The 21,249-nt window shown below is 45.5% G+C and overlaps 1 protein-coding gene across 2 annotated transcripts; it reads left to right on the top strand.

Moving 5' to 3' along the window:
• Positions 1 to 236: 236 nt before the first annotated feature.
• On the top strand, positions 237 to 19,344 carry LOC310768682 (guanylate-binding protein 3-like). Of its 2 annotated transcripts, none has more exons than XM_083627303.1 (11): positions 237 to 499; positions 2,767 to 2,981; positions 3,705 to 3,832; positions 5,417 to 5,526; positions 6,997 to 7,196; positions 7,794 to 8,036; positions 9,826 to 10,109; positions 12,248 to 12,460; positions 13,291 to 13,393; positions 14,778 to 14,971; positions 16,813 to 19,344. In XM_083627303.1, the coding sequence occupies exons 2-11, from the start codon at positions 2,786 to 2,788 to the stop codon at positions 17,014 to 17,016; spliced, it is 1,875 nt and encodes a 624-aa protein (XP_083483429.1). In that variant the 5' UTR covers positions 237 to 499; positions 2,767 to 2,785; the 3' UTR covers positions 17,017 to 19,344. The 2 variants fall into 2 exon arrangements, with proteins under 2 accessions (XP_083483429.1, XP_083483430.1); XM_083627304.1 differs by having other exon boundaries at positions 251 to 785.
• Positions 19,345 to 21,249: the final 1,905 nt, after the last annotated feature.

Raw genomic sequence — 21,249 nt, 5'->3', positions numbered from 1 at the left:
CAGAAACCTCCTAAACGCACCATCTCTGCCACTTAAGAGGCGGACGGCCCCCTGTCCGGGCTGCTTTAGTTGAGACCGCGGCATTTCAGGGGGTTGGGCTAGATGACCCGCGGGATCCCTTCCACGTCTGCAATTCTATGATCCCAAGAAAAGCATTCAACTGCGGGAAAGGTGAATTCCGGGTATCGCGTGAATTTCCGAGAAAAGGGCAGCCGGCGAGCTTTCGCTTTCACTTTCGCTTTTATATATATATTGGCAACGGGACGCCAGCTTTCCGGGGAAGGGTGAGCTGGGCAGTGGGTGCAATTTTTGAACCATTTTCCTGCCCCGCAACCGAGACAAGAGGCGGAGCTTGGGGGATCGCTCCCTCTCTGAAGACCCAAGGCAAGCGGGGAGCGCTTTGCAAACCACCCGGGAAAACTTCGAGCTGGGGGGAAAGGAAAAAAAAAAGCGAAACATCGTAGCTTTGGATTCCTCGCCCTTCCTCTCTTTTTGCGAGGTAAACGCGGCGCTGGCATGTGGGCGGGAGCTAAAGCTGGCGAGGCTGGGAATCTGCGCGGGGAAGTGGCTGGCAAGGGAAGGGTTAAGCATTTCCTCCCTCCGCTGCAAATCGCCCCAGGCCTTTGCAATGGAGCCTGCGGGAGAGGGCTGGACGCCCGCGCGGCGCCTGCAAGAACTTTGCTCCCTTTTGCTAATATTAATGCTAACACGTATCTCTTGCAACGCCCCCACCCCATGTCTCCTCGGCAGTAACTGCTACTGTGTCCTGCGGTGCTTACTTTCAGGTAAGCGTATGGGGATCACTTTCCGAGCTCTGAATAAACTTTCATCGAGTTTATGTTTCAGGTTTCATTCACTAGAAAGTAGTTATAAGCTGATAAACTTATATTAAAAATATCGTTTTAAAGTGGTTCTGCACTGCTGATTTGCCAGTATGATTCACAAATCGAACTGATTGTGGGGTGGAGGGAATCGGGGCTCCCACTATTGTAGATAAACTTTACTTTTATTTTATTTTTTATAAATATATTTTATTAATTTTCCATACATTCATATCACATTAGCAATTTACAATAAATTTTCGATTTTTGGACTTCCTTCAGCTTCTCTGCCAATCGTTCGAATTCTAATTTTTTAATACACATTTCCAAATTTTTATATTACCTTTATGCTTACCCCCCTCTTATATTTTGCTTTTTTGCAATATTTCTTATTCTATTACAGAGCTTCTTTAAATGCCACTAACGTTATTTCGTTATCACTTATACATTGCCAATAGTCTGCTAATTTTTTCCAGTCCTCGATAAACCTTTGATCTCGTTGATATCTGATCTTCCCAGTCAGTTTATCAAGTTCTGCATAGTCCATCAGCTTCGTTCTCCATTCCTCCAACGTTGGTATTTGTTCTTGTTTCCAATTCTGGGCCAATAGTATTCTTGCCGCTGTCACTGCATATTGGAAAATTTTGTGATCCTTTCTATTTATTTCATTACCAATTATTCCTAAAAGAAAAGCCTCTGGTTTCTTAACAAATGTATATTTCAACATTTTTTTCAACTCGTTATATATCATCTCCCAGAAGCTTTTCACTTTCTTACATTCCCACCACATATGAAAAAATGTACCATCTTTTTCTTTACATTTCCAACACATCTTACATGTTTTGTACATTTTTGCTAGTTTTACTGGTGTGATATACCATCTATATATCATTTTCATAACATTTTCCTTTAATGCAGTGCATGCAGTAAATTTGATACTTTCATTCCATAGTTTTATCCAATCATCAAATTGTATATTATGTCCGATATCTCTGGCCACTTTTATCATGACTGATTTAACTTCTTCATCCTTTGTGTGCCATTCCAGCAATATTTTGTACATTTTGGATAAATTTTGGTATTCATTATTTATTATTTCTATTTGAAATTTAGAATCCTTCTCTGCATATCCATATTCTTTAAGATCTTTCTTAAACATTTCATTTGTTTGAAAATAGTGTAGCCAATCATACACAAATTCTTTCACTTCTTCATAGGGTTTCATTTTCCATTTCCCCCCTTCTTTAATGATCAAATTTCCATATGTAATCCAATTCTTTCTCATATTAATTTTTTTAACCGTCATAACCTCTAATGGCGACAACCAGTGTGGAGTTTTTGTTTCGAGTAGGTTTTTATACCTCTCCCATATTTCTATTAACGGTCCTCTGAAAATGTGGTTTCCAAAACCTCTATGGATTTTCTTCTTTCCAGCCCATAAATATGCGTGCCATCCAAATCTATTATCAAATCCTTCTAAATCCAACAATTCCGTATTTTCTAATTTTATCCATTCCTTTAACCAACAGAGACCTGAGGCTTCATAATACAATTTCAACTTTACTTTTAAAGGAAGTTTTGTGTTGTTATTTAGAGAGGTATTCCTTGTGCTTCATACTGAGATATTTCTGTCAGCTTCTGGGGCTTGAGCCAGGAACACCCTTGTTGGCTGCGGCCAACCTAGCAACTTCCTGCCACTGGCTTTGTGTTCTCAGGCCTTAGTTCTTCAGGAAGAGAGCTAATGGCACACACCCTTGAGACAAACAACAATGGCAGCCTGGCGTCAGCAGAGACTTGGCCAGCTCCTGGCCTCAGAGGTACCAAGGCAAGAGGTCCTTTGGAGGCCTCCTGCTGCACCAGGGCCTCCCTCTGCTGTGCCAGCCTAGGGTCAGTGGTGGCAGCAGCAGGCTGTGGCATAATGAGCGCCTCTGTTTTCCTTTTGCAGACCCATCTTCTCTTGCACGATGGCGTCAGGGCAGGTCCACATGGCGGCTCCTGTTTGCCTAATTGAGAACATGCCGGATGGGAAGCTTGTGGTGAACCGGGAGGCTGCAGAGGTGCTTGCCAGGATCTGCCAGCCGGTGGTGGTGGTGGCCATTGCGGGGTTGTACCGCACTGGCAAGTCCTACCTCATGAACAGGCTTGCCGGCAAGAGAAAAGGTGACTGGCTTCATGAATATTCCCCATTACTCAAGGGAAGGGCTGGAGTCTAGCAGCTTTGCATGAGGAGCAAGGCAGATGTGTCTGGTGTGTCTGGAACGGGGTATCAGAGCCCCTGGGTGTTCTGCCTAGCCTGGGGAGAAGCATGGAGGAAGAGGAGTAAATTAATATTTATATAGAACCAGAGCGGATAGGAAGGACTTTGGGGCAGAGGTCCCCACTGAGCTGAGCAGGGAGATACCTTAATATGGCAGGAAACACACGTTGCCATCTTAGGGGGTATCCTAGGACTATTACCTAACTGCCTCACTGAAGAAACATCAGCACAAGTGGCACTTTGCAGACTCCATGGCACCAAAACGATAAGCCCCTCCTGTGAGTATATTGCAATATATATTTCAACAAGAGAGTACAGTTCAATAAGAAGGAGAATCAATATGAGCAATGGACTCAATAGGTCCTGGTTTCTCCTCAAAGTCCTGTGAGGTGTCTTGTTTGTCCTCTAAGGATGTCTGGAACCCTGTGGCAGCTGGGCCTTGAACCAAAGAGAGTTTGTCATCTGATCTTAGGTATCTTTACACAGAAGTAAGTTCCAGAGTTTAGAAACTGTGTGCAGGATCAAAGCCTTCAGCCTTGGCACCCCTTGTTTTCTAGAGTGGTTGGGGAAACCCAGATGGGTGGCATAATAATAGTGATGATGATGATGATCTGCTCCTCCCACAGGTTTCTGTCTGGGTACCACAGTGGAGGCGCTCACCAAGGGCATCTGGATGTGGTGTCTTCCGCATCCCTACAGGTCAGACCTCTCACTGGTGTTACTGGACACAGAAGGGTTGGGTGATGTGCAGAAGGTGAGCTGGGGGAGATGACAACTCAGGTGGGGGCCGCAGAAGCCCAACACATTCAAAAAAGCCCTGTGACAAAATGCCCTGGCCAAATATTGATAGGGATGGCCGATACTTATGCCAGTTATATCCCCATGTTACACATTTTGGAATTTTCCTGTAACCCAGAATTTGTTAGTAGGTTAAAAGCAAGGGTGGATATAGATGGCTGTTTCTGGCCCCCCAAGTTGTCCCCGCCCCAAACATGCCATTTTTAAAGATGGCTGCACCCACTTTCATAATTTTGCCACACCTACTTTGACATGTGACTTCCAGAAGGTTGGCCATACGTGGCCCTTGGGGGAAAGTGAAGAAAGTTAGCCTCTTCTGCTGGAGGGGCCAACATTTATTACAAAACTAAAGGGTTCTTGGTGCAGGTATTTGTGGTTTGCAAATGGGGCGTGTATCATGTTTACCCGAGTGAAAATTCATTGACACAAGGCGCAGCTCTGAAAAACATTTTAAGTACACAGAAAATGCTGCCACTCAAGGAAGTTTACAATGAACTATAATGCTTCACTGAAGAATGAGAGTTCTCGATGTAGCCATGATATTTTAATATGCCAATGGGGTCATGTTTACTAATGCCCTAAAGGTGCTTTATATTTATAGTTTTCCTGGGACACATTAGACAGCAAAAATGAAATTGAAACATTTAATGTTTTGTATCAACAAAGGTTTCAGTTTCAGGCTTGTTTCCAGCAATAACTGCTCTGGGTGTGCCAGGGCACATTTTCCACTTGCCAGAGTTGTGCCACACAGGGTAATTAGTCATCGCAAACACAAACAGTGATTCTGCAGTCAACTGTGTGGGCTGTGTTTTCATCGCCTTGAAATGATAAAAAATTTCCCCTGAAATCCGTGGTCTTAATGGTAAGCAGTCTTGCATTTATTTGCTCATTTTGCAAGCTGCACGCAGGGTTTTTTGTTCTCTGCACCACCTAAATGGAAAATGCTGCTTCTTCCACAGTGTGTGTGTGATTGAGAGGTAAGAAGAACAAGAGTGGTGCAGTCCTGGAAATTCTACTGATCATTATTTTTGGCTCTGTCCACCTTTGGCTGCATGTACCCTGGCTAGCTTTCGCCGTGGTTCAGCAGGTTTAACCACTCTTACCTTGTGTGCTAGGATTTACTCTTTATATTAACTGAAAGTTTAAATTCTCAGGATACTGAGTTCCTGTGCCCGTCACCAAATTCTGGTACAAGCCACTATGGAGGTTGTGTGACAGGCTGAGTGTCATGGATGTAAAAAAACCCCTAAACATATCTGTTTGGTGCTTGTGGGGTAGTTGCCAACAGTTAGACAATATGCCTCTGCAAGGCTTCCAAGTGCAGTTTAAGATGCTGCAAGCAAGTTATGATCTGCATTCATTTCCAAGAATTCCTTAACCTGGTGCAACGGGAGCAGCGGAAAAGCAACAACACAAACCTCGAAGTAGCTATCTCTGCACATGCAGCTCCCAGAGGAAAGAGTGCAGCTGTCAATGGGGCATTGGGATTTGGGGTGATGGACTCTTGGGATGTCCTCAAAAGCCCCGTTTTATGTTTCAGGGAAACACACAGAACGACTCGTGGATCTTTGCCCTGGCCATTCTTCTCAGCAGCACCCTGGTGTACAACAGCATGGGCACCATTGACCAAAATGCCCTGGAGAACCTGCAGTATCCTTTTGGGGCATCAGAAATCCCAGCTGGGCTTGCACGCTTGGCCTGGAGGATCTAGGAGGAGGCAGTTGTAGGGTGTCCCTCTAGGGGTTTCGCTCCATGGGAGACAGATCGCTTGATGCAGAAGCAGGTGGAATGAACTCTCCTGGTCTGAGACTCCATGATGCTTAGAGTGGTCTGCATGATGCTGAGGAACTACGGGGTGGTGGAGGAGGAAACACAGAGGGGATGTAGCTGATAGAAGAGGCAGGCAATCTCCCAGGATCGGAAGGTGGGTGAGGAGCTCATTGGGACACATTGTGAGGGGGGTGGATTAGTGATTACAGCCGCAAACTGGGAATCTCCAGAGACATGTTTTCATAGCTGTCAACGTTTACCTTTTTTAAAGGGAAATTCCCTTATTCCGAATAGGATTCCTCGCAAGAAAAGGGGAAAGTTGACAGCTATACATGTTTTACAGATATGGGTGGGGGGCAGGCAGGAACTCCAGAAGGCATAAAATCAGGAATAGGCCTTAAGGTGTAAAACCAAGAGGTGTCAGCCCCTTGCCACAAAACGCTGTCCAAATTACAATTGCGATATGTGGTTTGTCTGTAGTGTAAATCTCTGCTCAAAAGCCCTATCATTATTGCCAGCTAGCCCACAACTGCAGGTTCAAACAGGTTCATCGTTTGGCTGAATTCAGGTCCAACGCCCCAAACCAGCCCTGGAATTATTTTCCTTAGCGCTCCCCAGTGATGTCACTGAGCTGACAAAAAAGATTAGAGCAAAAGCTGTAGGTGTCGTCTTTGGGTTCAGAATCAAGTGGAATGAACTCTCCTGGTCTGTCTCGGAACAAATAGAACCATAGAATCGTAGAATTGTAGAGTTGGAAGGGACCCTGAGGGTCATCTAAGCCCACCCCTTGCAATGCAGGAATATATATAGCTGTCACATACAGGGATCGAACCTGCAACCTTGGCGTTATCAGCACCACACACTGACCAACTGAGCTGCTCAGGAACTGGGTGAAGGGAAAAGAAACATAGAAAGACATAGCTGATGGGCAGGATAGGCAAACCCCAAGGATCAGGTGCTGGGTGAGGAGCTCATTGAGACACAGTGTGAGAGTTGGAAACCCCCAGGGGCATGTCTTACTGACAGATAGGTGGAAGGAGTAGGGGAGCTAGGAATCCTAGAAGGGGTGGAGTCAGGAATTGACCTAAGGGTGTATAATAAGAGCTGTCAGCAGGGCATAAGGCCACAATGTTAAAATAAGTCCCTTGCCGCAAAGCTCTCCCCAAACCACAACTGCAAGAGGTGGTCAGTCTGTAGTGTAGAAAATCTTGCTGCACCTGCTAGGAGGTCATCTCATTCTCCAGCCAGTACTGCATCTACAGACAGGTCTAGCCAGTTCATGATTTGGCTGAAGTTCATATTGCAAATCCCCAGACCAGCCCTGGAATTGTTTTCCTTAGCACTCCCCAGCTATGTCACTGAGCTGACAAAAAAGATTAAGGCAAAAGCTTCCCCCGGGGAAGATACAGAGGAGGAGAACTCTGCCGAATTTATCCGTTTCTTCCCAGACTTCATCTGGGCAGTGCGGGATTTCACACTACAGCTGAAGATAGGTGGACAGCCCATCACTGAGGACGGGTACCTGGAGGAGGCATTGAGACTGCAGAAAGGTACAATAACTGCAAAAAGATAAGGCAGCGTCTGAGATGGGGAGGGAAAGCTGGGGCTTGTTAACAGCCTAGAGGACACTGTTAATGTGGAGGCATACAACTGATGTAAAGAATAAGGGCCTAAAATTCAAGTGGGTGCATATGACCAGTCATGTACCCATTGAGGGCCAAATAGGTTTAACAAGTGTCCCCATGCTACTTGCCTGATGGAGCACACATATGGGTACATCACAACAATACATCAAAACTGCATACTGCCAAGTGTACCATGTTGCTTGTGCATTTGGACTGGGCCTCCTGAAACCCCTCTGACCTAGATGCCTTGCCCAATAATCTCACATATACATGTGTGAGCTGCATGTACATGCTCAAAAGCGTCATTTATACCATCACATTTGCAGTGCTGAGACAGAGAGCAATATCCTAACTCAGCTTACAGTAATTCCTGGGTCCTCAGATGTTGAGTCAGCGTGGAAACCTGAATGTGTACAGGTAACAAAATAAGTTTTCCCCACTGGGGAGATGAATGGCATGTTTTCTGTTTAATTTGACAATATTAACAAATTGTCTTGTGTACTCACACTTCTTCTCCCCCAGGTAATAGTGAGCAAATCCAGAAGTTCAACATGCCCAAGTCATGTATCCGCAAATTCTTTCCGTCACGGAAATGTTTCACGTTTGACCGCCCAGCTACCAAGAAAATGTTGTCTCGGCTGGAGGAACTGGAAGAAGATGATTTGGAGGAAGATTTCTTGGCGCCGGTGGGCCGTCTCTGCCAACACATCTGGGAGACATCTCGACCCAAGACAGTCCCGGGAGGCCAAGTTGTGACAGGGAGAAGTAAGGAACGCTTTTGCAAGTTTGTAAGTTGGGACAGGTGGCAGTTGGAAACCATTTCAATAGGAGTCATTTCACACTCTTCCGTTGTCTCTCGAGACAGGTGGATGCCAACCAATAAAAACCAATAATTGTCCATTGTACAGAACACCTCAGAGCTCTCCAGGTGTTGGAAGTACACCTAACACACCTTAGTGCTGGTCAGTGACCTCTGTTGCACTTTGGACTTGAGACGTAGATACTTTTGCCTGGTGTAGTTCTGATGGTACTACAGTCGTACCTTGGTTTTCGAATGTCTTGTGACTCGAAAATTTTGGCTCCTGAACGCCGCAAACCCAGAAATGAGTGTTCCGGTTTGCGAACTGTTTTTGTAAGCCGAACATCCAACACGGCTTTCACGGCTTCCAATTGAGTGCAGGAAGCTCCTGCAGCCAATTGGAAGCTGTGCCTTGGTTTTTGAACGTTTTCAGAAGTCAAATGGACTTCCGGAATGGATTCCGTTTGAGAGCCAAGGTATGGCTGTAATAACAAGTCTCAAACTGCGAATTTAATTGGTGGAGCCTTTTCCCCTCTGTGAGCAGAGCAGCTTGTGGATGTTGCGATGTCTGCTGCATAGCAGCACCACCATTCTAGATGGCTTAGGGCGAAGGGTGTTACTCAAACCAGCCCATTAGGGATCAGGTGACATCAGAAACCAATAGGGTCCCATTTGGCAGTAGAAAATGGTTGGTTCTGCCCTGACTCCTCAGTTGGAGCAGGTGCAGACTAAGGACTTGTCCAAGCCAGAGCAAAATATGGATTTGCACATGCTGTCTCCCCATTAATCTAGGAGTGTTCACATGACATATTCTCTTGTCTCAGTGCTCCCCTTGTCTCCCCCTTTCCCTTCTTTAAAGTACTTTTTTTTTTAACCTGGCCATTTCATAATTTCCAAGGATCAACTGTGCCCTGCATTTAAAAGGGGAAATTGTCAGTGTTTGAAAAAGAAAAGTTTCTGACCTTTTTACTCCTTTGCCTAGTCCTCAGACCTTAGTTGGCACAAAAGAGTCTTTGAGAAAGAGTATTCTTGCAGAGTATTGCTGCTTTTATTCTTAAAAAGTCTTCTTCTCCAACCACGACCGACAGCTTTTTACACACACCAAACGCAACCAGCTTTCTACCATCTAACCAACCCACACCCAACACTAACATTGAGCACTCTATATATACAGGTACAATTTGGTTAAAAGTTGCGTGAGTCATTGTAGGCCGCTGACTCAGGCTGACTTAGTTCTTTTAGCATTAAAGAAACAGCGGCCAATTTTTAGCCGTGACAGAAATGTCCAGGACAACAAATGCCCCTACTTTAATGGGGAGACAGGTAAGTAAGTGCAAATCCACATTTTGCTCTGGTGTGGCCAAGACCTCAGTTGCATGTAAACAACTCACCTGATTGCTGAGTTGTGGGAGAGAGCAAGGGAGGAAGGCAAACAAGAGTAACTGGGAGGATGTGTGTGTTGGATTTCTATCAAGATCCCTCCCTCCTTTTTCAGCCAAGTGCTATCTACATGTATTCAAGTTATTTCCTGCAGCCACAAGGGACAGAATCTTTCTTTTGTAAATAGGAAACGGGTGGCTACTATGCCTTTTTTATTACGTGCAAGATAACTGTTTTCTGCTCTCGCTTGGTGAATCTGCAGCTACAGCAGAATACTTGATGCAGACAAACAACTAAAGGGTGTTTGGGGCCTGAAATTACTCTTTCAGTGCAAGGAGGTTAGTTCTGTGGCTTCACTGATCCTTCCCTCTTCAGTGCTTGAGAAGTTATTGAAGATCTACGTCGATGCTATCAACAGTGGGGATGTGCCGTGCTTGGAGAACGCAGTGCTGGCCCTGTCTGAGATTGAGAACGCAGCTGCTGTGCAGGAGGCCGTTTCCTGTTACGAAGCGCTGATGGGGAAGCGGTTGGCGTTGCCCACAGACACGGTGGATGAGCTGCTGGCTGTGCATGCCGAGTGTGAAAAGGAAGGCAACGCTGTCTTCATGGCCCGTGCCTTTGGCATCGCGCAGGTTAAAAAATTCCAGGAGGATCTTGAGGTATATGTGGTTTCATTTGTGCCTGATCAATTGTCTCTGCCAGTGTGGCTGGAAACCGAACTTTGGGTCATTTTTTAAAAGTTCCTTCCCTGCTCCTCAGTCTGTTTCGCAGGCCCGAAAAAAGGCCTCAAGAATGCTGAAATATAGACAATTGTAGGTCCTCTGCCCCCTCAGACGCACCCCATCTCCATCATACATTTGAAGCACTTTCATATCACTTTAAACAGTCATGGCTTCCCCCTAAGAATTCTGGGCGCTGTAGTTTTTTAACCACTCTGGAAACTGTAGCTCTCTGATGGGGAATAGGGATCTCCTAACCAGGGCTGGACGAGACATTTTGGCACTCAAGGCAAACCACAAAATGGCGCCCCCACCTCCTGAAGATCTATATCAGGAACAAGGCGGGTGGGGAGAATAAAGATCTACATCAGGCTCTGCAGCCCTGTGGATTTTGCCATCTGAGGCAGTCGCCTCACCTTGCCTCACAGGCTGGCTGGCCAGGTCTCTCCTAACAATTCTCCAAACCAACTGCAGCTCCCCAAATTCATGGGAGTCCTATAGCACTTTAAATGTGCAGTGCAGATGGGGTCATGGAACCAGAAATGTTCTCAGTGGTCAGAGAGGAAACCCACAAAGCAGAGAATGCAATTAAAAACTGAACTTTGGAGAAGGGCTGGAGCACCGGAATAGAGCACCTGCTTTGCATGCAAAAGGTCCCAGGTTCATTCCCCTGCATCTCCAGGCATTTGTGAAAAAAGATCACACTTAGTAAAGCTTATTTAGACAAAATCCTGTTGCATAGCTATAGACGTCATGGCTAGCAGGGCCTTCCATACCTTACTTACTTATTGGGTTTATATGCCGCCTTTTCTTCTAAGGTGGTTTAAAACACCAAAGCAAATAAAAAAGGTAAAGGTAAAGGACCCCTGACAGTTAAGTCCAGTCGCAGACGACTCTGGGGTTGCGGCGCTCATCTCGCTTTACAGGCCGAGGGAGCCGGCGTTTGTCCGAGGACAGTTGTTCCGGGTCATGTGGCCAGCATGACTAAGCCGCTTTTGGCGCAACGGAACACCGAAATCAGAGCAGCACACAGAAACGCTGTTTACCTTCCTGGCGGAGTGGTACCTATTTATCTACCAGAGCCGTCTTAAGCATACCTGGCGCCATGGTGCAAAGATCCCTCCGGTGCCCCACCCCACCCCCCGTTTCCCAGAGTTGTTGACATTTTCCCAAGCCTCTGCAGGGATCACTCTCCTCCCGTGGAGGCTTGGGAAGGAAGCTGCACATCCGCCAGCCATATGGTTGATGGGGCGCAGCTGGCAGGTGTGCAGGAGGGAAAGGGGAGGCCGCCGGCAAAGCCGCGCAGCTCCCTCACTCGCTGGGGTGCCCCTGAGGCCAGCGCCCTGGCACAATGCACCAGTAAGCCCAATGGGAAAGACGGCTCTGTTATCTACCTGCACTTTTTGGCGTGCTTCCGAACTGCTAGGTTGGCAGGAGCTGGGACTGAGCAACGGGAGCTCACCTTGTCACGGGAATTCGAACCGCCGACCTTCTGATCGGCAAGTCCAAGAGGCTCAGTGGTTTAGACCACAGCGCCACCTGCATTATATTAAAAGAAGACTGACAAGAGTCCTCTCATGCTAACTGGGAGCTGATGGTATGTGCACTTCCTGGCTTGGCCTCCTTCACTTCTGCCTGAAACTTAAATGGTTTTCTCAGAGTCTCTTTGTCCAAAATGGAGACCGTTGTATGTTGTCCCCAGGCAGCGACAGACATTGAAATGCAGGCCAAGTTGACCTCAAGTCATTTACTTACATAGCCTAGAGAATGCTGCATTAAGCTAGCAGCAAGCGGCACATTTTCCAAGTGAAATCGAATATATGTGCATCTCCCAATAGACAGGTGGTTGAAAATGGCAAGGGGGCCTGGCTCTGAACTCAAGGAAAGATGTGGTTGGACAAATAATAAAACTGACGTCCAGCACAAGCAGTTCCAGTTCGACTGAAATCTGTGCTGTTGATTGTATGTAGGCCTTGGTATGCCTTTCCCCCTGCAACAGGGTACAGAACGGGGCAAGTTCCCCCTCGTTGTTAACACACCATCTTTCCGCTGGTTTTGTTTTCACTTTGTTCTGGCAGCTTCAGCTGAAGCAGAAAAAGGAAGAATTATGCGAGAGAAACAAACAGGTGTCCTTTGACCGCTGCAGCCATGTGCTGGTGGAGCTTTACCGGAAGCTGGAAGATGGAGTCCACATAGGAATTTATTCTGCTCCTGGTGGCTACCAGCGTTATCTGGAGAACTGGAATGAAATGGTGGAGGAATACCGTTCGGTACCCTGTAAAGGAATTCAGGTAGGTTCACTACTTGGAAGTACCTGAGCCAACTTTTCCTCAGCATCCAAAGATTCAGCATTCTGGTGCTGATGGAGGGTAGAAGCAGACTGTAGACCAGAGGTGAGGAGCCTCAGGCCAAGGGGGGCAACTGTGACCATCCAGGCTTCTCCTTCTGGTCCTCTGGACTCTCCCTAGGCTACAGCTCCTTAGCCATACCCTCTATGCCCAGGTCACAGCCCTCACTAGCCTTACTAGAGGGTTTCTGCCTTGCTGGAATGTGCCCCTGAACTTTCATTATGTGTCTTGCTTACCTGTATGGAGGACAGAAGGGTGTGTGTGTTTGTGCGTAAAACTAGCGTATTGAACAAACTAGCATATTACACATGTTGCTCCTCCCACTTTTACCTGTGGCTCCACCTGCCACTAGCAAGCACCTCTCAGAGGTTTCCTAGTAGGGAAGGGGGTATCAGTCGGGCGGGGGGAGGATTGCCACCCTTTCTGTAGATGTAAACTGCAATCCAATGCACATTTACTTAGGAGCAAGTCCCACTGAATTAAATACGATTTGATTCAGAGTAGGTATCCCAAGGATTGCACTGTAAATTCAGTTTAAGAGGCATTCTTTCTTTGCAAGCTATGTGATAGGGATTATAGATCACTAACATCTATTTCTCAGCATCTGACCCCAGCTACTATTATTCAGTTATTTGCTACATTAATACACCAAGTTTTTGTTGTTGTTGTCTTTAATCCCTGCATGTAATCTGCTTTGACTTTCCCCCCATCTTTGCATTCAATTTTGCAAATTTTCAAAATTTTCAAAACCTTTGCTTCCGATCCTTTATCAGGCAGACTGTGCTCTTGAAGAATTCCTGAAATCCAAGGAGACTGTGGCAAAATCTCTCCTTCAAATGGACCGCGCCTTGACTGCCCAAGAGAAGGAACTTGAAGGTGCAGAACTGGAGGAGAGGACTTTACACATCATAAATTATATGTTATTGTTCTGGCCTGCTCTGGTAGGGCTCTGAGCTCCTAGCAAAGCAGGTTATAGTTGTGGTACCTCTTAGCTTTATGATATTGTAACAGGTGTGGTGTTGTCACATTGGGCAGGATAAAACCCCAAAAGCACTGGGTGAAAGGGCAATGTCTGTGATCTTACAGGGTGCTTGTCTTGTTGTGTAGCCAGAGGCTCTTATGGCTTGGGGTAGGAGGAGTGATCAAGGAGTGAGAGAGAGTATTTTAATTCTGAAGTGTCCCTGGGAAAGGCGTATATTTTGGTCTGGAAGGACCTGATACAGTGGTACCTTGGTTTTCAAACTTAATCCATTCCGGAAGTCCGTTCCAAAACCAAGGTGCACTTTCTCATAGAAAGTAATGCAAAATGGATTAATCCGTTCCAGACTTTTAAAAACAACCCCTAAAACAGCAATTTAATATGAATTTTACTATCTAACGAGACCATTGATCCATAAAATGAAAGCAATAATCAATGTACTGTACCATAAAATAAATAAGACAGTATTATAGATGATAAAAATTAAAATATTTTCTTTTCTTACCGGCACTGATTGTAGTCATTGTTTGGATGGGGGGGGTTATCCATTTCCGCAGTCAGTCAATCTATCTATCTATCTATCTATCTATCTATCTATCTATCTGTCTGTAGCTGAACTGGGTTCCATACAGCCACAAAACAAATAAAACGAAAAAGCCTCAAAAACAGAAACGCAAAATAAATAGCAAAAACAAAAGCGCCAAGGTACCTTGGTTCTTGAACTTAATCTGTTCTGGAAGTCCGTTTGACTTCCAAAATGTACGAAAACCAAGGTGTGGCTTCTGATTGGTGCAGGCTCCCTGGAAACAATAACCAACAGCCGCATCAGACATTCGGTTTCCGAAAAACGTATGAGAACCGGAACACTTACTTCTGGGTTTTCGGCGTTTGGGAACCAAAGCGTTTGAGAAGCAAGGTGTTTGAGAACCAAGGTACCACTGTAAAGGAAATGGAGATCCTTCCTCCAGATTGCCCTCAAAGTTTTAAAGCGTATTAAATATAAGACATGTAAACTCTTGGGTACATAAGAGATGCCTAAAAGATAACAATGGAGGCAGCCTGATGAATATGTCCAGGGAAGGTCTTCTAAAGTCTGGATGCCACCACAAAGCAGGCCCTGTCCCCACCTCAGCTTGGAAGTTGGAGACACTCAAAGAGTGAAGACTGTAAAACCAGCCAAGTTCATAGGGTAGCAGGGGGTGGTCCTCCAGATTATGCTCTTTCAATGCTTTCCTGTCTGCCAGCAGTTCAGGTTGTCTCTTTTTCTTCGCTGGCCCCCAGCCCAGCGCGCTCAGGTCGAAGCAGCCCAGCTGCAGCAGACGCTGTTGGAGCAGGAGCAGGCCAGACTAAAGCAAATGATGGAGGATGAGAAGCGAAGCCACAATGCACAGCTCCAGCTGTTGAAGGAGAAGATGGAGAAAGAGAAAAAGTTGATGGAAGAGGAAACAGACAGGATGATAGAGCAGAAACTCAAGGTAAACAGAGCTGAGCCGGATGCAGATGCTCGCTCACTGCAGTATTTAATCTTTAGGTCAGGGGTGGGGAGCTTGTGGTTGGGTCCAGCTCTCATCAGCACAAGCCAGCATGGCCAGTGCTCAGGGGCCAACAAGGTCTGGAGGATCATATTTTCCCAGTTCCTGTTTTGGGGCATCTTATTAAGATGGTGCATGGAAGCGGAACCCTTCCCTCCACTCAGGGCCAAATCTATTCACCCCTACCCTTCTCAGTGACTCCCCACCAGTCATTTATATACCCTAAGATATCCTCACCCTCTCAGTGCAGGTCACATGTTGTTTAGGTAAAGCTTGGATCCAACTCATGTAGTGATTCTTCACAAATCCCTGTATAATAATAATAATAATAATAATAATAATAATAATAATAATAAATTTTATTTACTGGTATACCCCGCCCTCCCCAGCCAACACCAGGTATAAAAACAATTGATTAAAATACAAAATTCAGCCTCATTTCAGTAGAAACTCAAATAAAAAACTTTTTGGGGATGAAAACATCAAATCTTCACCAAGGCCAACTATCCAGACTGGTCCTATGTGGGCCGGAAAAATCCAGGGAAGTCCCCAAATAAGAGTTCCATCACAGAAGGAGAAAGGAAAAAGGAAAGGGGGAGGGGGAGGGGATCAAGATGATTCCAAGCCAAAGGCCAGGCGGAACAACTCTGTGTTACAGGCCCTGCAGAAAGAAATCAGATCCTGCAGGGCCCTGGTCTCATGAGACAGAGCGTTCCACCAGGCCGGAGCCAGTATTGAAAAGGCCCTGGCTGAGGCTAATCTGACTTCCTTAGGGCCCGGGACCGCTAGGGTGTTGCTATTTTTGGACCTTAAGGTCCTCCGCAGGGCGTACTGGGAGAGGCAGGCATACCGGGAGTATGTTTATTATTATTAAGTTGATTTAAGTAGCTTTGAAAGGGAGGGGAGGTTTAAAAGTCCACCCGACAGCTCCCAGAGTCTTTTACTGGTAAAAGTTGGCAGATAATTTTCATAGGTTGAGCCTTTTTATCGGGGTAATTTGGTCATTAGAGCTCCTACTCATGCAGCAGAGACTCAGTTGAGACTTGACCCGGCGCCATCTTCTATTATTATTATTATTATTATTATTATTGAAAACCAGTTCTAACTTGGAGACAGTCTATTTTCAGGTTGTGTACACACAACATCTTATTCTAGAATTGATGGAGACTGAGTCCGTGTTTTTCATACATAGTCCACAAACAATCTGCACATTTTTATCCCTGATAAGTGCTTCTTGAGAAACCGCTGCAATTCCAAAAACAAAAGCTCATTGCAGATTGATTATGTGTTACCCCCCAGTGTGTCCGCCCAAAAACAGACGTAAATGGTCCCAGCCATGGGGCGTATGTTGGTGTGTGTATCTATAGCTGCTCAATGACATTGTGGGTGAGCGTGTTTCAAGATCGCAGTCAGTACTTTCGTCCTTCGTTCTGCTGGGGCATGTGAAGGGAGGAAGAGGCATATCAAGTAGCCATACTGACCCTTGTGCATGGTAGGATCTAGAATCAATCTGGATTGAAAGCAGCATGTTGAGGGTGAGCATAAACAATTCTAGATTGAGCAAAACTACATTTTTTGTGCTATTAACAGCTGGGTGTGTACGCAGCCTCAAAGGGTGCCTCTCATTTGGCAGCATGCTGGAAAAATGTACATTTTCATATCCAGCTAGTGTAGTGGACATTCTGCTCCAGTCTTGGTCTTATTCTATCCTGTGTCTGTAATTTTCTGCCCTCACTCTTCGATTCTTAGTTGAACGAGTCTCTGTGTGCTCCTTACCTTTCCAGGAACACGAGTTGCTGCTGAAAGAAGGATTTCAGAGAATGGCAAGGAAGATGGAGCGTGAAATCCAGCATCTCAAGGAAGAAAAGAAAAGCTGGGAACGGGTGTCGTCTCTAGTGGAAAATTTGATCCCAGTTGTGTCATCTTTGGTGATGCACAGTGTGCATCTTGCAACAGTTTCTCAAACTGGTAGCACGCCAAAGAAATAGTTCCAGCATGGGGGGATGGGATTAATGCAGATTGCAAGGTTGCATTTGAATGTATTATTAGATGCATCTGCACAAATCAGGAAGCATGAGAGCTGTATCTATACACCTTTAAAGCACATTCAAACCATGTTCTTTCCCTCAAAGAATTTTGGGCACTGTAGTCACAGAGTTAAAAATTCCCAACAATTCTAAACAAACTACAGTCCCTAGAATTCTTTGAGGGGGTAAATGTGCTTCCAGTGTGCTTTAAAAGTATAGTGTGTGTGCAGTGTTAGTCTTTTGCCCACTGACATTTACTTAGGATAAAGTTTATGCAGGGAAATGTATTCTGGGTATCCTAAGAGAAAGCCAGCTATTAGCTTGTGTGTGTGTTTTTGGAACATGGTTGGGAATGCCAAAATGTGAAGTAATGTTACATTTTTAACATATTAAGTCTGAGCTTCACTATACACAACTTGGAACCCATACTCTGGAGTTCCTTTGTGCAGAACTAAAAATAGGATAGGCTATTTCTAGAAAGAAAACAAGCTGGCCTTGCATTGCCCTCTAGCGGGCAGAGACCAGATGGTGATTGTCTACATAAGGTGTGTCTACTTAAATATCAAGGATCACACCTAAAGCCAAAATTGTGTATAGTCAAAAAACATTGGCTTCAATGGCGGGTGGGATTGCCAAAGTCATTTCCCTCCAAGCCCCACCCCCTTAAAAAATAAAAATCCACACACATAAAGCTGAATGCACACAAGTTAAGTGTGCGTAAGTTGCGGTCTTGCTGTATTTGACTCAAGCAGCCTTCAACCAACCCGATCCCATCCTGATGCTGTGGGACTACAACTCACATCATCCATTACTATTGGCTATACCAGCTGGTGGGAGTTGTGGTTCGCAACATCTGGACGGCACCATCTCTGGGATGGTTGGTTTAGGAGCATCTACAATGATTACCACCTTGACCTAGTGCATTGTTGTTAAATTTGATACCTTCTTTCTCCCTTCCTCATGTTCTGCAGCCAGGCACAACTTAAATTGATTCCCTTCTGGAATCTGTTGTGCGCAAGAAATCAGCTCTGAAATATATGCAGGAGCAGAACATGCTCAGAGCCAATTTCCCTCTGCTGCGTAACAACAACCTGCTGCATGTATCCAGGGTTCAGTCTTTGCCCCTGTGGTGAGTGGATGTGCTGGAATTGCAGCCTGCAGTGCTGATGAGCTGGGTTTGTCTGCACGAGAGTAAAATTTGAATTTGCACCAGCCTTTCTCTCCAATAAGGGACATGGGTGGCACTGTGGGTTAAACCACAGAGCCTAGGACTTGCCTATCAGAAGGTCAGCGGTTAGAATCCCCAGCTCTGTTATCTGTCACAGTTCATTTTTCTCCTGTTCTGTCATATTTTTTTTACCAATAACTTAGTTTTATTTTTATTCAGTTTGAAACCTGCGACTTGGCCAAATTGGTTAATCTTATCCAACACCCTTGGTATACTTTCCAAGGGGTTTTCTACTATTATTACCAGGTTGTCTGCAACACAAAACGCATTGCATGTGAGTAGAATTCATTCCTCAAGAGCATTTGGAATCTTGAAACTAGCACAGAGTATGGTAGCTTGCTTGTTAGCAGGAACAAACTGTTACCTATCCTACCTGTTTTGAATCATCTGCCTGGACTGAGAATTTGCTTCTGGACCTGGTTCTTGCTTTTTAAAGCCATCAATGGCTTTAGGGGCTCTGATTTTCTTTACAAATGCCACCTCCCATGTGAGCCTCCCCAGCATTTAATATATTTTGATGGGGCCTGGGTTGCTTCAGATTCTACCTTATGGGGAGACCAGTTTGGCCACTACCAAGAACAGGGCCTTCTCTGTTGTAGCACCAATGCTCTGGAACTTCATTCCACGACAGTATCACCACTGCCTCCCTGTTGGCCGACTAGATAAAAACGTATTGATTGCAGTTGGTCTTTGAAAACTGCCGTATCCCATGTTTTATGGCTATTTTGTGATGTTGTTTCTGCTTGGTTTGAATGAAAAATGGTCGTATTTTGAATCTGTAAACAACTGTGGTGTATTTTGTGAACAGGCATATTTAAATAACCTTAAATAAATAACAGTGCAATTGTACTAGTCCGTGAATTGCCCTGTTGTGTTCAATGGAACTTACTCCCTGGTAAATTTGTATAGGTCTGGATTGCATCAAACTGGGTGCTCATACCCCAAACATCATGACAGCAGTACATCATTCTAGTACTGATGGGAAGAGTTTAAAGAATCATAACTATGTGAGTGTCTTTAATGGCTACAGATTTTTGTTTAAACATATATCCTCTCTGGAATATTTGGGTGTTTCCTTCTGACTTTTAAAATATTTACACCCTTCACTGCTTCTCCTTCTTTGGCCAATGTTTTAAATACAGCGCTGTAGTATTTGTCATACTCCCTATCTGTCACTAGGTGTTGCTGTCGTGCACCCTGCACAGCTAATAGCAGTGCATCAGCACTTTGTGACAAAATGGGAAGATACATCTTTTGGGGAAGGAAATCCATTGTTCTTGAATTCCCTGTGCTCCTGGTTCCAAGGGACGAGGCAAACTGGAACAACAGGTCTTGTTCACTGAGAACTTATTGAGTGCAGTGAGTTAGCAAATGGAAAAGCATTTATGGCTATGTCACATTCCGTTTATTTCAATGTGCCTTGCAAACTCCCCAGCGGGCTGCTCCTGTGATTTTTAATGAGCACAAGAAAAGCTCGCAACATTAATATAAAATTAAGAACTAAGAAATGGGGAATTGGTGAGAGATGAGATTGCTTTGCTTACAAAAATAAATAAATATCTACCCCTTCCAATTTTGGCAGCGGGATTATCCTGTTTCTTCTAATGGGTCTCCTGTTTCCAAGAAGGGCAGTTAGCAATCTGCGCAGACCAGAGAACATTGACAATCTCCTAACAAGCTCGCTTGACGTACTGATGCATTTCCTTTCCCTGATGTCCTATACTTCCCCCTCTGATGTGCCATATTTCATTCTGGGAAATGGCCAAAATGGATGAGGTTCCAATTGAGATGTGCACCTGATTTTAGTGAATAGCCATCGGGGACAGATTGAATTTGCTCATGAAGGAGGAGGGTGCTCCATTACTATTCAGGCCTCCAAGTCTGTGGCAAGTGCTAAGAACCAGATTTCTGTGCACTGCAAAGTGGGAAAGTAGGAACTCGCTGGCCATTTAATGTCACCCTAAGGACAACAATGGGGTTGATGATGGAGGGGAGGTAACAGAAGCAGCAGCAACAATGGCAGGCAGGGAAAGACCATGGGCAAGTGAAGAAGCAATGAGGTAGAGAGGTAAAGAGAAGGAAGCTGGCAGTCATACCTGGGGGAGGGAAAAGGCTGGATGGAGTCGGGCAAGGGAGCAGCAGTGAGTGAGGAGAGCTGGTGCGAACAATAATAATAAATTTAATAATAATTTTTTATTTGTATCCTGGCCAAGGCCAGGCTCAGAGTGGCTAACATCATAAAAACAACACAATAAGCATAAAAACAGACATCAATTAATTCAAATACGTCTTAAAATTAATTCAGACAAGTTGAAATCTGGGCAGGTGGCAATTATCAGGGTGGAATTGAGAGTGGTTAATAATTGCCAGGACCAACTGTTTCCACTGATCATACAAGGACCTCCTGTGAGTGGGTTAGGGGCCTCCTTCGGGCTTGTTTTATACAAAGGAAAGTAAGTCAAACTGCATTCCCCGCCCCCCCCAAGGCCTGGCGGAACAGCTCTGTCTTGCAGGCCCTGCAGAAAGATGTCAAATCCCGCAGGGCCCTGGTCACTTGTGGGTGAGCATTCCACCAGGCCGGGGCCACGTCCAAAAAGGCCCTGGCTCTAGTCGAGGCCAGTCTAATTTCCCTGGGGCCCAGGATCTTCAAGGTGGTGTTGTTAGCAGACCCTAAGGACCAGAAGAGGCGGTCCCATAGGTACGAGGGTCCTAGGCCGTATAGGGCTTTAAAGGTTAAAACCAGCACCTTAAACCTCATCCTGTACTCCACCGGGATCCAGTGCAGCTGGTATAGCACTGGGTGAATGTGATCCTGCAGCAGGGACCCCATAAGGAGTCTCGCCACGGCATTCTGCACCCGCTGGAGTTTCTGGGTCAGTTTCAAGGGCAGCCCCACGTAGAGTGAGTTACAATAATCAAGCCTGCAGGTGACCGTCGCATGGATTACAGTGGCGGGATCAGGGCAA

Source organism: Podarcis filfolensis (genome assembly GCF_964270895.1).
Source record: "Podarcis filfolensis genome assembly, chromosome: 8".
In the NCBI taxonomy this organism is placed as follows: domain Eukaryota; kingdom Metazoa; phylum Chordata; class Lepidosauria; order Squamata; family Lacertidae; genus Podarcis; species Podarcis filfolensis.
This window is presented reverse-complemented; position numbering and strand designations above follow the sequence as displayed.